This window comes from Pyrus communis, chromosome 14, assembly GCF_041283825.1.
Source record: "Pyrus communis isolate YQ-2024b chromosome 14, ASM4128382v1, whole genome shotgun sequence".
NCBI classification, from domain to species: Eukaryota; Viridiplantae; Streptophyta; class Magnoliopsida; order Rosales; family Rosaceae; genus Pyrus; species Pyrus communis.
The window spans coordinates 18755710-18771700 of record NC_142578.1 but is presented as its reverse complement, the minus strand read 5'-3'; the positions used below and the strand labels follow the sequence as shown (position 1 = coordinate 18771700).

The 15991-nt window shown below is 38.0% G+C and overlaps 2 protein-coding genes and 1 pseudogene across 8 annotated transcripts; 1 reads left to right on the top strand and 2 right to left on the bottom strand.

The window, feature by feature from the left end:
• Position 1: 1 nt before the first annotated feature.
• Positions 2–3125, bottom strand: LOC137713565 (uncharacterized; annotated as a pseudogene). The gene is made up of 3 exons (XR_015955424.1): positions 2747–3125; positions 912–1176; positions 2–399 (listed from the first exon to the last, which is right to left on the bottom strand). The product of XR_015955424.1 is annotated as an uncharacterized LOC137713565 (transcript).
• A 942-nt stretch (positions 3126–4067) lies between these two features.
• Positions 4068–8695, top strand: LYC (lycopene cyclase). 6 transcript variants are annotated; one of them, XM_088684306.1, is made up of 2 exons: positions 4068–5832; positions 6428–8695. In XM_088684306.1, the coding sequence occupies exons 1-2, from the start codon at positions 4527–4529 to the stop codon at positions 6460–6462; spliced, it is 1341 nt and encodes a 446-aa protein (XP_088540432.1). In that variant the 5' UTR covers positions 4068–4526; the 3' UTR covers positions 6463–8695. The 6 variants fall into 6 exon arrangements, with proteins under 6 accessions (XP_088540432.1, XP_088540431.1, XP_068308370.2 ...); XM_088684305.1 differs by having other exon boundaries at positions 6417–8695; XM_068452269.2 differs by lacking the exon at positions 6428–8695 and having other exon boundaries at positions 4068–4226; positions 4475–6116.
• LOC137711899 (UPF0481 protein At3g47200-like) lies at positions 7002–8631 on the bottom strand. Its single transcript, XM_068451056.2, has one exon. It carries the CDS (start codon positions 8629–8631, stop codon positions 7252–7254), a length of 1380 nt encoding a protein of 459 aa, XP_068307157.2. The 3' UTR covers positions 7002–7251.
• Positions 8696–15991: the final 7296 nt, after the last annotated feature.

The following is a 15991-nucleotide window of genomic DNA, read 5'->3' as shown; positions in this document are numbered from 1 at the left end:
CTCGACGCAGTAACAATTTTAATTTACTCAACACTACAGAGTATTATTCTATACAAAGCATGCATATGTATTCATAGCCACTTCTCAAACCGAGCTTATTGACGCCTGAATCCCAATTACTAGGGAAGGACCGTTTACATAGTACCAAATTAGGACACATACTCTCTTGATGTCCATCTCTCCTCATACCTTCCAAATGAGTAGGCTGTTGACGGAACCTCAAGCATGGGCAGAGGGTTCAGTTCGATGCCATATTCTGTTAGTGGTCTATGCTCAAGAACATCGTCGTGATTTTTTACAAATTCAGGAATCTCAACCTCTCCCTTCTTTATGTCATCCCAAAGGTACTGCAGGCGGCTTTCATACTTGATTTTCCAATTAGGCTGCAAAGAAAGAAAACTTTTAGGACAAACATGTACCGAGGCCGCATCCTGCTTCTCAAATTTCATTGATAACCATCACTCATTCTCTGTTGATTGTAACTTGGACATGGGATTGACTTGGGAGATAATTACTTAAAGGAAATAAAGTCATTTGAGGGATACCTACATGACTGCATACTATAGTGTAGCTCAAATCCTCAAGTTCTTATGAACCGACCCCCAAGATAACAAAAAATGATTCTATCCTACTTATATCGAAGGCGGAAATGTTTAATTTTTGTTCAATGAAGTAAATAATCACCAAGTTTCAAGACAGTATTTAGTTAAGGGTAGTGCTATACACACCCCTGTTAAATTTTTGTCCATTTATCTTTTTCAATTCATTCAATCTGACGGCCGGAAACTGAGAGAGGTGTGTGCGAGGTAAAAATAGGTGTGTGAATAGCACTATCCTTAACTAACATATGCCTATATTAATGAGAAATCAGTATTGTTATAGTATATATCCAAACTATATGAAATACTCACCCTCCAGTTAAGAAAAATCGGCCAAGAGTGGCAAAGACAAGTCTTGATCGGAGACCAGGGTGAACGAAGTACACAACTTGAAGCATGTCCTTCAAATATGATGTAAGGTATTCATAAAGCCACCTCAAGATACTTATGCCAGGGGAGTTATCCTCCTTTTGCACAGTACTATGCATGTAAACAATGGAGTATGGCCCTTCTGGAAGCTCACTGCATAATTTGTGGAATATATACCTCTTCAACCTATCTGCACTCACGACTGGAGCTGCACAAAGATAATCCGACAAATTAAAACACAAAGGTAGAATAAGGCAAATAAAACAAGAGATTGTGAATTTTTAATTTTCCTGCCAAGACAAAATTCAAAAGAAATTGATCTGAAAGAAGCCACTTTGGAAGAAACACAAGTGCTACAAAACGTTGTCAAAAAGGGATGCAATTGCAATATATGTGTAGAACTCAATTTGCTCCTCCCAAACCCGATCTTGAAATACTCTCAGAATCTAAAACTCAAGTTACTCAACTGACAACAGTACATATGTCCAACACCAGCCCGTTAACTTGGATTATCCCCACACCTTAAGAATTCAATATTGAAGGGTACAAGAAGGGAAACCTAGCCTTTAGAAATCGATCTAGTCATCTCTTTCAATTTCCCAATAACGTCAAAACTCAAAACCACTTTGTTCTGCTTGAATTATGGGGACTGGTGGTTTATGCTCTACAGGCTAAAATAAGGACTTCAAAATTTAAAAATGCTATAGAGTGTGCTATTCAACACATAGCACAGTTTCAGTAAGCTTAAGGGCCCATTTAATGAACATTTAGTGTTTAGTTTTTACATAATTCAAGAAAAAAACAGTCATTTTAACCCACACTGTTGTTTAGACATGCTTAATGTTCATAGTTACTTTAAGGGCCCATTTAATGAACCATTTCTTATAGACGCCACTTATAAGCTAAACATAAAAATACAAACAACGAAACCAAGAGACGCAACATTTTATACACGTCTAGTCTCTAGAATTGTTTTGGAATGGATAAACCACTATATTATGGTCTATTAAAGGCAGAGGTGAACGAAGATTTTTATTTGAAGGAGATTAAGAGGGGACCGGAGACAAAGGAAACTTATCCCTTCTAATCCTATCATTTTGTGGGATAGGAATGGACAAGTGTCCTTAATGATTGATTTATCCTCTACCTCCAAGTTAGGCACAACTTTTTCATTTCTTCCTTCAACATATCTTTAATATAGTGGGTTATACATTCAAGACAGAAAGGCCTCGTTTCATGAGTAAGATTGGATTGGATTGGAATAAATAACTCCGTAATTTCAAAGTACGTTGGGGGAGAAATGAAAATTTTATGTCCAGCTAGACGGTAGAAGATAGATTACTTATCCATTCCAATCCTTCCCAAAATGGTAGGATTAGAAGGGATGAGTTTTCTTCATGTCTAATCCTCTTCTAATCCCCTCCAAATGAAAAATCATTCACTTCAGCCTCCAATATGCCTTAAAAGTAGAGAGCTACGCATTCCAATCCAATCCAATCCTACATACCAAACCAGCCCAAAACGAGGCCAAAGGGGTTTAACTTGACAGAGCACACCAAAATTAATAAACCCCAATTACAATTACCCAAACAAACGCAAAAAATTTAAGAAACCAAATAAACCCCAGATGCCAAATAAACTAGAACATGCTATTTAGCACTTAACTCAGGTATGGAGAGCTAAAACTTCGCATTTCAGCAGAGAAATCAGTGTTCATTCAATCGGCTAATTTAACAACAAATAAAGCAAACAAAGAGTGTAAGGATCTGCTTGTTTACCAGGAAAATATTATCCCACGATTCGGAAAATCCGATTTCCCAACTTGTCATGGCCTTGGACACGAAAGAACTGCAAAAGCTCGAGGTCGGAGAAGTCCTCGTCGGAGATAAGGTTCTGAGGGCAGTTGTACCAATTCTCTTGCTCTTCAATCTCTCTGTCTTGGTGGTTCAAGAACGGCCGCGCGTCTATGCCGAGATCGGACGCTAGAACCACCACAGAGAAGTCCTCTCCGGCGGCTGAGCTACCCATATCTGATTTTTATTGGTTTTCGCTAACTTTCTCGCATTTTTCTCTCTTTTTCTCGCAGTTTGTTTCTGCTTCTTTTTGCGTTTCTGTGTGGTACTGCCTTGGTGAGATTGGACACGTGGGCTGATGCGATTAGGTTTTTAGATCTAATAGATGATCGTGCGCAGGCAGAAATTCAGGGGTTGAAGTTGTAACCGGGTTCATGTAGCTTTGGGCACACAGGGTTACTATTAAAGTATAATCAACATGTTTTTCAGTTTTCAAATTGGCTCAAATGTTAAAATGGTCTTGTGTTTTAATTATTGGATCAATTTAATTTTTATGTTTTTAATTTGACTAATTTGATCATTATTTTATTTCCGTTAGTTAATTAAAGACATTTACATGTAATTTTTGTAAAAAAATTAGAAATTAATATATACTTATTTATATAATTATAATTTATTTGATTTAAAATATTTCATTTTGAAATAAAATTAAAAATTAAAAGAACAATTATTCTCCTCTCAACTTCTCGATTTTCTTCCTAACATGACTCTCTCTCTTTTCTATCTCACAACCTTAATTATTTTTTCAGATTAGAAGTTTTATCTCATATATGTGTTATTTCACATTGATTTGCATTTTTATGTAAAGAGAATGGGTAATTATATTTCATATAATTTTTCCTATGAATTTTAAAAAAATGATTGAATGAAACATCATCCATTGGTTGAAAGAGACAAATATGAGGACTAAATTAGCCAAGTCAAAAATACGAGGACTGAATTGACCATATAACTATAACATATAGACTATTTCGACATTTAAATTTCTTTTTAAAAAGAAATTGGTTGAAATGTCCTTAATTGGTTAACAGATAAAATATGAGGATAAAATAAGCCAAATAAAAAACACAAGAATTAATTTGGGCATATAGCTATGACACATTAACTATTTTGATATTTAAGCATTTCAAATTTATGTCTTTAAATTTAATATTCGTAGCCTTGCTCTTTGTTTAATGATAATGTTTTGTTTTTTTAATTATAATAATTTGTTAAAGGAAGGAAAATTGAAGAAGAGACAAATGAATATCACAGGACGCGTGTCCCAACTTGGACGAAGAACAGTGGACGTCCACCACAAACCCACGTGAGCTTGTCGTCCTTGAGGTTGAGGACCGGCCACACCCACACAAGCTTCACCTTCACAATATCTCTTGGGAACTTTCTCATCTCTCTTGGCTCTTCGGTAAGCAATCATTTCTCTGCTCTTTCAATTCACTGATGAGCTTCCTTCTTTGTATATTTTCATACTTCTGTTGTTCTTTCTAAATTCCCAGAAAATCTTTTCGAATTGTAAGGATTGTTCATGCTTTAATACTGCTCTTCTAGTAGCTCTTCCTGTGTCTGTATGTGAAATTCAGTTTCTCAGAGAAAACCCTTATCAGAAATCGGGTTCTCAGTCGATAATTCTTCACACCCAGATTGTATTTTCAGGGACTTGTTGTGTCCATATTAGAGAGATATTCGGTACAAGTGTTGGAATTTCATGGATACATTGCTTAAAACGCATAACAAGCTTGCATTTTTGCACCCAATTCATGGGTTTTCGGAGAAATTGAGTAGTTCAAGCTCTTCGAAGCTTCGCAACGAGGAGTTTAGGTATGGCCTTAGGAGGTCTCGTGTGAACTTGAGTAGGGGTGGTGTTGTTAAGGCTAGTAGCAGTGCTCTTCTGGAGCTTGTGCCGGAAACTAAGAAGGAAAGTCTTGAATTTGAGCTTCCTTTGTATGACCCATCAAAGGGTCTTGTTGTGGACCTTGCTGTTGTGGGCGGTGGCCCTGCTGGGCTCGCCGTGGCACAGCAGGTTTCGGAGGCAGGCCTTTCTGTTTGCTCGATTGACCCGTCTCCCAAGTTGATTTGGCCCAATAATTATGGTGTTTGGGTGGATGAATTTGAGGCAATGGATATGCTTGATTGCCTGGATACTACCTGGTCTGGTGCTGTTGTGTACATAGACGAGGAATCAAAGAAGGATCTTAATAGACCTTATGGAAGGGTTAATCGGAAGCAGCTTAAGTCGAAAATGCTGCAAAAATGCATATCAAACGGTGTTAAATTTCACCAAGCTAAAGTTACTAAGGTTATTCATGAGGAGGAAAAATCACTGTTGACTTGCAATGACGGTGTCACAATTCAAGCTTCTGTGGTTCTCGATGCAACTGGTTTTTCAAGATGTCTTGTACAGTATGATAAGCCATACAATCCAGGTTACCAAGTGGCTTATGGGATTTTGGCGGAGGTCGAAGAGCATCCATTCGATGTTGATAAGATGCTTTTTATGGACTGGAGAGATTCGCACTTGAACAATAATATCGAACTGAAGGAGAGAAATGGTAGGATCCCTACTTTCCTTTATGCAATGCCTTTTTCATCCAACAGGATATTTCTCGAAGAAACTTCCCTGGTAGCTCGGCCTGGCTTACCCATGAAAGATATCCAAGAAAGGATGGCTGCTAGGTTAAAGCATCTGGGCATAAAAGTTAAGAGCATTGAGGAGGATGAGCATTGTGTCATCCCAATGGGCGGACCGCTCCCAGTGCTCCCTCAGAGAGTCGTTGGAATCGGTGGTACAGCAGGGATGGTGCACCCTTCAACTGGGTATATGGTGGCACGGACTCTGGCAGCGGCTCCTATTGTTGCAAATGCAATAGTTCAGTACCTTGGTTCAGATAGAACACTTTCAGGAAATGAAGTGTCCGCAGAAATTTGGAAAGATTTATGGCCCATACAAAGGAGGAGACAAAGGGAGTTCTTCTGTTTCGGTATGGCTATTCTGCTTAAGCTTGATTTGAAAGGTACTCGGAGGTTTTTCAACGCTTTTTTTGACCTAGAACCCCGCTATTGGCATGGATTCTTGTCATCTCGACTGTTTCTTCCCGATCTTGTATTTTTTGGGTTTTCACTGTTTTCTCATGCTTCTAATGCTAGTAGAATAGAAATTATGGCCAAGGGGACTCCTCCTTTGGTAAAGATGATCAACAACTTGATACAGGATAGAGATTAGGATGACTGATATTATTTGTAATATGAAAATTATGTTGGTGAATTTCCATATCAAAGATACTTACTGTTGCTAATAGTCGTCAACCAACTATTATGAATTAGCTACTCTTCAGAAACAAAAATAAACCATCTATAATGCTGTTATATTCTTACGTCTAACCCTTAGCTCTTGTAGAAACTCTTGTGGATATAAATGGCCTTAAATATTTCTGCTTTCACTGTAATCTTGTCTTACATGCAAGCCACCGTTGTTTTTGTTTCATACTGTTCCATTTATTAAGGTTAGATTTCTTCGTTTAGGATTTAAGGGGGTTAAAAGGGGGAGATAATACTCTTATTACTGTTACCTTGATATTATTCACCTACAAATTATCAGTTATGGGTCAGGTTTTCAGGATAGAGCTAGAAGTGACTTAAGTTGATCTGGAGTTGGAAGGGCCACAAAAAGTGGTTCATATAAAATGAACGCAAATTGTTCACTGTTTGTTGTATGACATCACCTATGAAGAGCCAGTTAGCACTTGCAGATCAAGTTTTGAAGAAAGAGTATAACTGAAATTAGTTGTGATCTCAAACCGCGGCAGAAATTAGTTAACATAGAGAAGTTAAATCGTAGAAATTTGTTTGATTCCAAAACTATAACAGTTTGGATGTCTTTAGTACATATATTTACAGTAAACAAGATACAAATTGTTCTTTTGTATAGTCCTATAAGCATAAAGTATAACTATAGAGCTTCATTTGCCCTGATAGGTGATCTTAAAATGTTTTGGATTCAGAACTATCTTTTTCTTGAGATTGGGATAATTGAGGTCTTATGGAACTTAAAATGTAGAATTGAGCTGATTCTGGTTCAGCTCTGAATGTTGCGCACGTAACTAAGTTCTGTAAAATGTTTCTGGAAACGCTTATAAAAAGTTGCTTCCAATGTGTAACCTGCTAGTTATTTTGGAGCAACAGATAAATAGGAAACAGCAGGGAATCACATTGTTTATTACATGAGCGTACAAATACGCTTGTCACACACAAAATTCAAATACACGCTGACAAAGTCCAACAAAAGTAAGATACTTATTTTGTCATACCAGCACAAAGTGAAGCAAATGAGAAATGAAAAGCCAGGGTTGTCTGGACCCTGAACATACCAAATCAGCAGACCCTTGAAGAAAACACGTGTGAAAGAAACCTTATGTATTTCTATTACCTTTATCTCACTTAAGTTTCCACCGCTTTTTCAAGTTCTGGCATACGACATCACAGGGAGACGGTGGAGAATGGACTGCAAACCAAGTCTGGATGCCGGTTAACCCAAGTGCTGCTAGAACACCCACGAAAGCCAGGAAAGTCCAGGGGCTACTGAAATGATCGTGACAGAATTGAGACATCCAGGTCTTCCACTTGTTTTTGTAGTGTTTTTCTATTTCGGCTTTGACATCGCGGTATATGTCAGTGTTAGGGACCAAGTCAGTGCCAATCTCATTAAAGAGCTGAGCCACCTCCTTATCACTCCCCAGTAAGTTGTAAAGTACACCGGCTGACCTTAGCTTCTTAACATCATCTGCATGATCAATGAGTGCATCAAGGAAGCTGATGTAAGAGGTGACCGCAAAATCATTCGGGAAATCATGACACATTTCATATGCTATCAGATTCATGAACTTAGGCCCTGTTGAGTCATCTACTGATATTGCAGGAAGACGGAGTAGTCCTGCAAAGCAATGAGAATTAAAAGATATGTCCCCCAAAGAGCTACTGTCACTAACCGTAAAATCGATCCCGGCTGCATTAAGCTCTTGTACATTGCGAAAAGATTGTACGGAGTCTTCTTTAGCTTGCTGATTGGAATTTTTTGGTGGATCTTTATCTTGATTATTGGGATTTTTTTTTGTAACTAGCATTCTTGTTCGGAGAAGGTCAAGAAGATGAGCGGGCTCTTTTTCCATGGTTATTGCTACGTTTGGTTCCTTCTGTTCCGGCTTTTTTGATTGCTTCTTTCCAGGTGCACTAATGTTCGCCTGAACGTAAGTCTCGATTGAGTTCTTCAACTCCCCGTGTTTGTTGCTTGAGCTCATCAACAGCTCGAGGACTTCATAAGGGACTTGGTTCTCTAGCAAGAACAAGTCCTGTTGTGCAAAGGCTATCTGGTCCCTTTTGATCGACAATTCTTCCAACTTTTCATCCACAAAGGACTGTATGAATTGTAAGGTTGAACACCCATCTAAGAACAACATCCAAGCGAGGGCCTCATCATCATAGTGCTGTGTCGCTTCCTCAGTGTAACAGCCCCTTAGATCTTTGATCCTCTTCTCAATCACATGATACACATCTTCATCTTTTTGCTCAGTGTAATGAAGAAATCTTTTTGTCAACATAAACTTGAAGTCCTCTGCCAGCTCGCACCTTGAATTGCCATGATGGAAAGGGCCTATTGCTACGGCCCTCGGCTCGTAAAACTTCTCGAAAGTTTTGGGATTGCGGAGCATGAAGGGAACCTTTTGGATCTTTGGTTTTGAGCTATATATTCGAATTTCTGGTGCTTCCCTCAGTTTTTTGAATCTCACCTCCATAGAACTGGTTCTAACCTCCCCCATGGAAACTATGCTTTATCTCAGGCTATTTTACCAAGTACCCTTCTAAACAACTCTGGCTGTTTTTGAATACTTATGTTAGTTTCTGCATTTTATAGTATATGTTTACTTTAGAATCTCAGCTTTAACAAATAATATAGGTTCTAAAGCATTTGCTCAGAGATATTTGGTTCTGAACTTTGCTGAGCAACAGGTAATGACTTTATCTGCATGGAGAGGACTTACATACTACGGCACGCTACTCTGGCATTTCAGACCAATAGCGCAATGTCATGTATGTTTTAGTTTTACTTGATGACATTGCATTATTGACATGAGATGTTACAGTGGTAGTGTACGAAGGGAAGTTTAGAATGGTTTGTGGAAGCTTTTACACATTACGAGGAAAAACTTTGGACTATGACTTTAACTTCATTGCAAGTTTAGCATATGGAACGATCACATCTGTGGAAGTAACTTTGAACTATGACTTTAACTTCATTGCAAGTTTAGTACATAGAAGGATCTTATCTGTGGAAAAACTAAAGCTTTGGGAGACAAAAAAGTTGATGCTGGCAACTTTATTCTCGTACACTAGCTTGTTTGGTACAAACACTGCAAAAGAACAGCTGGTTATGCCTTGCCATGTTTCTTCGACTTACCTACCTCAGTCGCCACATGGATACCAATTGTAGTGAACAGGTTCACCGCAACGCACTGTACCATTCTAATAATTTCATGTCACATAGAGAAAAACTAACATGTCACATAATATTATAAGCCTGAGACACTACAGTGGTTGTAAACCCGTCGCATATAAGCCATCTCTTTCATATGAAGCATAATCTTAATTTGCCCCACGAAAAAGAAAAGAATGGGATTACATGGCAAGAAAAAAAATTAAAAACTACTCAAATTATAATTGTTTTTCAGTTTGGGATTTGACTTTTTATTTTGTGTCAATAAACATGGCCTTCACCATCCTCCTTGCACCATTCTTCATTCCTTTTCTTTCTTCGTCTCTGTATAGTTGATTTTCTAGCAGCTACATGGCATGACATTGACGGTGAGTAATTGATAACATGATAGTTAAGAACCCTTTATAACCATTTCATTTTTAGCCTAAAAAAACAATTTTAATTTTCTGAATGATGTCGAGCAAAATAAAAAGAACAAAAATAAAATGATTATCAAACGAGCTCCTAGCTGCCATGTTATGCACTCACCAACAATGTCATGCCTTATATACAACTGCTAGCAAATCGGCTAATGTAATGAGTTACTACTAAGTTTGGAAAAGAAGAATTGGGACATGTGATCTTGTTGTGCTTGTAGAAACTCTTGTGGTAAATCATTTCAGTTTTTAAATATATGACGCTGTAATCTTGTTGTGCTTACATGCAAGCTAGCGTTGTTTTTGTTTCATATTGTTCAATTTATTAAGGTTAGATTTCTTCGTTTAGGATTAAGGCTAGTTAGCATTTGTAGATCAAGTTTGGAAGAGAGATTGTAATTGAAATTAGTTGTGATCTCAAACCGCTACGGAATTTAGTTGAAATGATTCTGGTTCAACTCCGAATGGTGCGCACGTACGTAATTAAGTTTTGTAAAATGTTTATGGAAATGCTTCTAAAAAGTTGGTTCCACAAAATTAAGATACGAACAAACGATATTATCTACATTAAGGAAGAGGGTGTGGACTTAGCCTCACTATAACAACCCATCCCCAATAATTATGATCTTTATAATTTTAATAAGTGAATTAACAAGAATGCCCTTCGAGGCAAAGTGTTGACCTTTGTTGACTGTCGTGTTGTGTCACGTAAGGTTCGTTTTCTTAGCATATATTCGTAGTACTCATCGCTATGGACGCATGGGCGCAAACGGAGCACAATTTGGAGTTATAACGAGAGAGTTATTAACGTTTAAAATTAGGAAAATTACTGTAAATTTGGCCTTTATTAGAAGGCTCCAGATTTCTAGAGCAAATATAGGTCAAGCCACGTGTGTGGCTGGGATGGAAGGAAGAAAGTAAGGGACGGCTAGGATGAGAAGAAGGGGAGAGAAAGGAGGAAAGGGAATGACCAATTAGAAAGACGAACAAGGAGAGAAAGGAGGAAAACAAAAAAAAAAAACCACCCTTTCTTCTTGGACCCGTGCCCATGGCACCCAAACCGTTCGCCCGGGGTTATTCTGGCCAATTTCTACCCATTTTTCTTGCGATTCATGCCAAATTAACTGTTAGGAAATACTCTATGACCTTCCCTCTATCAATTACAAACCAAAATTTATGGAGTTTGGCTTTGAATTGATGAAAACCACACCCATGGGCGCGACGAAACAGTGTCTTCAATCCTCCAAATCTGAAATGATTTTATCTAATTACCTCCACCAAAATCCTTCCCTAGATGGTTGGAACAAAGCCCAAACAAGTTTTGGAGCATCGGGTTCGATTTGAGGACGAATTGGAGAACACCCACATATAGGGTTCCGACGGGTTTGTGGTGATTTGAGGTGTTTCCCGGCCAAATTGGCCTTAGTCACAGGTATGAAAGTCGCTCCACTCATTGAGATCTTCATTTTTGTGAATTTTGAGACTTTTTAGAAATAATTGAATTTTCTGGTGGGTCGGAGCGGCCGACCACCACCGGTGGCTGATGCGAGAATTATACGCACACAAATTAAACCCTCTTTTTGACAATTGTAGTAAGTATGTAAGTAGGGATCGTTCTGGACCGGGGATTAGGAGGGATTGTTAATCACTTGGATTTGACTCAAAAACGCTAAAAACACAATCTAAAACACTATACTAGACTCAAAGAATGCAAAACTAAACTTTAAAACACTAAGACAAACCAAAGACTCAAAATGCTTTAAAGCATAAACTAAATTGATTTCTAACTAAATTGAACAATAAGGTAAAGGGGGATTTAGGTTTTGATTAAACTAAATGACAGATTGTAAATTAAAGCATAAGGAAATGAAGTAAACACAAAATGAATGAATCAACAGCTAATAAAAAGAGATAGCACAAATGGAGATGAAGCTAGAGATTCGATTTCACCATTGCTAAGCCAAGTCCATGCTTGTTAAGTCAGATTATACTCATCCCTCTACTTATTTCTTGGGTTTGTTTCACTTAGATATGATCAGCCATATGATGTGTGGATTTCATCAAATGTCTCTAATCATGAGCCTAATTGTGATGTGCAACTTTGGTTCCTAATCAAGACTATGTAGTGCACAAGAAACTTTCACAAAACCAAAGGGAACACTCGGCAGGATGTTTGCAAAACATTCCCTTCATTCATTCACATATCTACCAAGATTATGCATGATGTGTGCTTTAATCTTGGCTAAACAACCTGTGGTTAATTCAAATGATGATCAAGCATTAAAATCAACACACAAAGTCACAATTAAATCGGAGAATGAAACAAGAAATAGATAGATTAAATGAGAATTCCGAATTAACTACATGTCAATCTTGCAAGGCTACATCGAATCCCTAGAGAGAGATTAGTTACACTTCATGTTTACAAAAGGTTTGACATAAAAATATATAACATGAGTGAACATAGGATTAAGAAGAAAGAACCCTTGAAGCAAAACTGATGTCGAAATCCTTTAAGAAATGGGAGAGTGTATCTAATGGAATGAAGCCGAGAGGAAGTTCCTCATGGTACAAAACAAAGAGAATCAAAGAAACACCTAAACATTCCAACAACTCAAACTTGAATTGTATGAACGTTTAGGCCCTCTTATCTTCCTCTTCGTCGTAGCACAAGGTCTAAGGGATGTTGTTGGTGTGTTGAATGGATTGGGGAATTATGGAAATGGATGAGGAGTGGTGTTTGGATTATAAGGGAAGATTGGATGTGTTTGTGGTGTGTTGTGTATGAAAATGAGATGTGTTTTTTGTGTATGAATGCATGGGTTTTTATAGGGGGAATGGGAGAATAAGTGGGTGATTGTTTAAGAGTGAATGTGGTTGTTATGATTGAGAGTGCATGTGGATGAAATAATGATGGAAAAAGAGCTAGGTTGTTGGTGTGTGAATGCATGTGTTGAATTGGTGGTGCAATGATGAAAGAGTAAGTGCATGTGTGTGTGAATGGTGGTGCAATGATGAAAGAGTAAGTGCATGTGTGTGTGAATGGTGTTTCTTGATGGTTTTGGGGTTGTGATGCATGTGAATGCATGTGGCTAAGGGCTGTTGACTGGGCTAGAGGTTTTGCATGGCTCAAAGGATTGTTTGATTGGGCTAGGCCCTTTGTTTTATGTCCAAAGTGCATACAAGGCTTTCAAATTCGTCCAACACTTTGGCTCCAAGCATATGCTATCCATTCCAAGCCCAATTTTGCTCCAAAATGCTCCAAAATGCATCTTTTTGCTTCCTTAGCCATATGAACCTAAAAACACACGAAAATGGCTTAAACTACTAAAACAATTATGAATTAACAACATAGATGCACGAAAACAAGCTAAGTAAGTCGCCTAAATATGCTCCTATCAGTGGCGGCGCATCCGGTAGCGCGTGGCTAGTGGGCCACCAATGTCATTTTACGTTAAATCGATATCTTGATTTTAGATTTGATGTCCATATGTTATGACTTTATTATGTGAACCTAGTTTGATTAAGGTGCATTAATGGGTAAAAATATGAAACGACGATCCGACCGTGGGATCGTCACCAAACTTTATTATGTTATAGTACATAATATTTGAGAATCATAGGGACTGACGGATCGGGAATCCGATATACGGATCTTCCCGAATTGGAATTGTAAGTTAATAAAATAAAACGTTAACCGCTAATCAGTTTTGGAAATTAACGGAGATCCGATCGTTGGATCGAAATGAAATTTTAATATGTTATTCTAGAAACATAATGTGGATCTTTGGAAGTTGCAGATTGGAAATTTGATATGCAGATCTTTCGGATCGAGTTATACAGGGTTGTGGACCCTACCATTGATCTTTGATCGACGGTTGACTTGTGGTCAATGAGTCTCAAACTATTTTAGAATATCCTTGAGGGTGTGCCTTATGCGAATTATGTATTCTATTGATAAGAGTTTTGAGATGTGATTCGATAATTGTTATAGGCGCCAATCGTTCGGGACGTTTCGATGTGCGTGCTAGTGAATCATAGCGTGGACTCTAGGTGAGTGGATCTTTTCCTTCTTATCATATGTATATAATTGATAGTTCCGCAAACATTTCTAAATTGATTTATGCATGCCACATGCAAATAATTAATGTGAACTACGAATGGCTTGATCCCTATTTAGGGTACGTAGGCAGTTTAACGAGACATTGGATGCTTCCATATAATAAATGAGACTAAATAATTGGGACAATAGCCTTGTTGGGGAATTGAGCAATGTGAGGGAGATTGGTGAAAAATGTGAGATTTAACCTTATGTTTTGGTGGTGAAATGTTGGTTATAAATCAATGTTTGAAGAATTGAGAAATTGAAGTAAGGAAACGTAAGTAATGATAGTTAATTAAACTAGTGTCTAGTTGAGCTTATCACCGATAATTATTCCCAAAACTAAGTAGTTTAGAAGTGGGGCGTTACAGATTAAGCATTTCACGCTATGTTATATTATATATATTTGGAAGCACTATGAAATGTTTGGGTTTAGATTGTATCATGGCATATTCATACGTATATTACCTGAATCTAATTATTGTGAATGCTTTGAAGTGCCAAATGACGTTGCGGACACTCAGGTAAGATTCAGGTAAGTACACTTTGATGATAATGATGGTAGTGAGTACGATTGTGTTGAGATATGTTAGAGCTCATAAACCTGCACCTCGGTGTTAGTGCTCCCGTCCGTGGCCAGGGCTTAGCCTTCACATGATCGATCACCTTCTGCACCACACGCTCACCTTGGATCCAAGGTAGGTGCCAGCCTATCGTACAGACCACATTAGGTGGTTCCGACTCGTAGGTGACTTGCGATACTTCGCACAACCTTCACGTGATCTTAGCACTTGAGCGTATTTATTTACATCCATCCTATCGTACAGACCACTTTAGGTGGTTCCAACTCGTGTGCAGGAATTGATTGATGAGCTATATGTGCTAGCAATGGTTGATGAGATATGTGATGAGATATGGATAAGTCGTACAGGTCACTATAGGTGACTCCGACTTATATGTGCTAGCAATGATTGATGAGATATGTGATGAGATATGGATAAATCGTACATGTCACTATAGATGATTTCGACTTATATGCTAGCATTGATTGATGAGATATTGATTTGCCGTACAGGTAACGTGAGGTGACTCCAGCTAACATGTCAATGAGATATATATGTTTATTGAGATCTATGGCATGATATTCATGTGGACTTTGTTATTCCGTGTATAGGATTGAGATAGCTATGTATTCTATTTTCTGGGAAATTATACAGGTGTTACGGCGAGGGGCTACTACCTTTGGTAATTGAAATTGGTTTGCAAAGTTTTGTTTCACTCACTCACATTTTCTATTTTTGTACCCCTCCATGTTCTAACAGCAGGGTTCCGTATTGACGAGGATTCGTGGCACTTTTCAGTACATATGTCTTCTTATGATGGTATAATAATTATCTTATCTTACTGTACTATACTTATGCTCTGTATCACGCGTGAAATGGGTCTAGACCCGCTCACCGCGCACTCGTGTACTTAATCACTTTTAGATTTTAATTTATTTACATTTATTACATAATCACACTCATGGCTTCGTCACCTTCCAGGTGTCGGCCAAAATTCCAACTGCACGTTGACAAAGTCTGCAACAAAATTAAGACACTTATTTTGTCATACCAGCACACGGTAAAACAAATGAGAAATGAAAAGCTAGGGTTGTATGGACCCTGAACATACCACATCACCAGACCCTTGCAGAAAACATATGTGAAAGAAACCATATGTATTTGTATTACCTTTATCTCACTTTTGGTTCCATCGCATTTTCAAGTTCTGGCATATGACAACACAGGGAGATTGTGAAGGCTAAACCAAGTTTGGACGCTAGTTAAGCAAGCCAGGAAAGTCCAGGGGCCACTGAAATGATGGTAAAAGAATCGAGATATCCAGGTCTTCCACTTCGATTCGTAGTGATTTAGCATGTCAGCTGTGATATATGTTAGTGTTAGGAACCAAGTCAGTGTTAATCTCATTAAGGAGATAAGCCACCTCCTTATCAGTGCCCACCGACTGACCTAAGCTTCTTTACATCTTCTTCATGATCAATGAGTGCACCAAGGAAGCTGATGTAAGAGGTGACGTCAAAATCATTGTGGAAACCGGGACATATTTCATATGCTATTTGAGTCGATATTATAATATATATTTTACTCTAATCTTAGTAATAATTT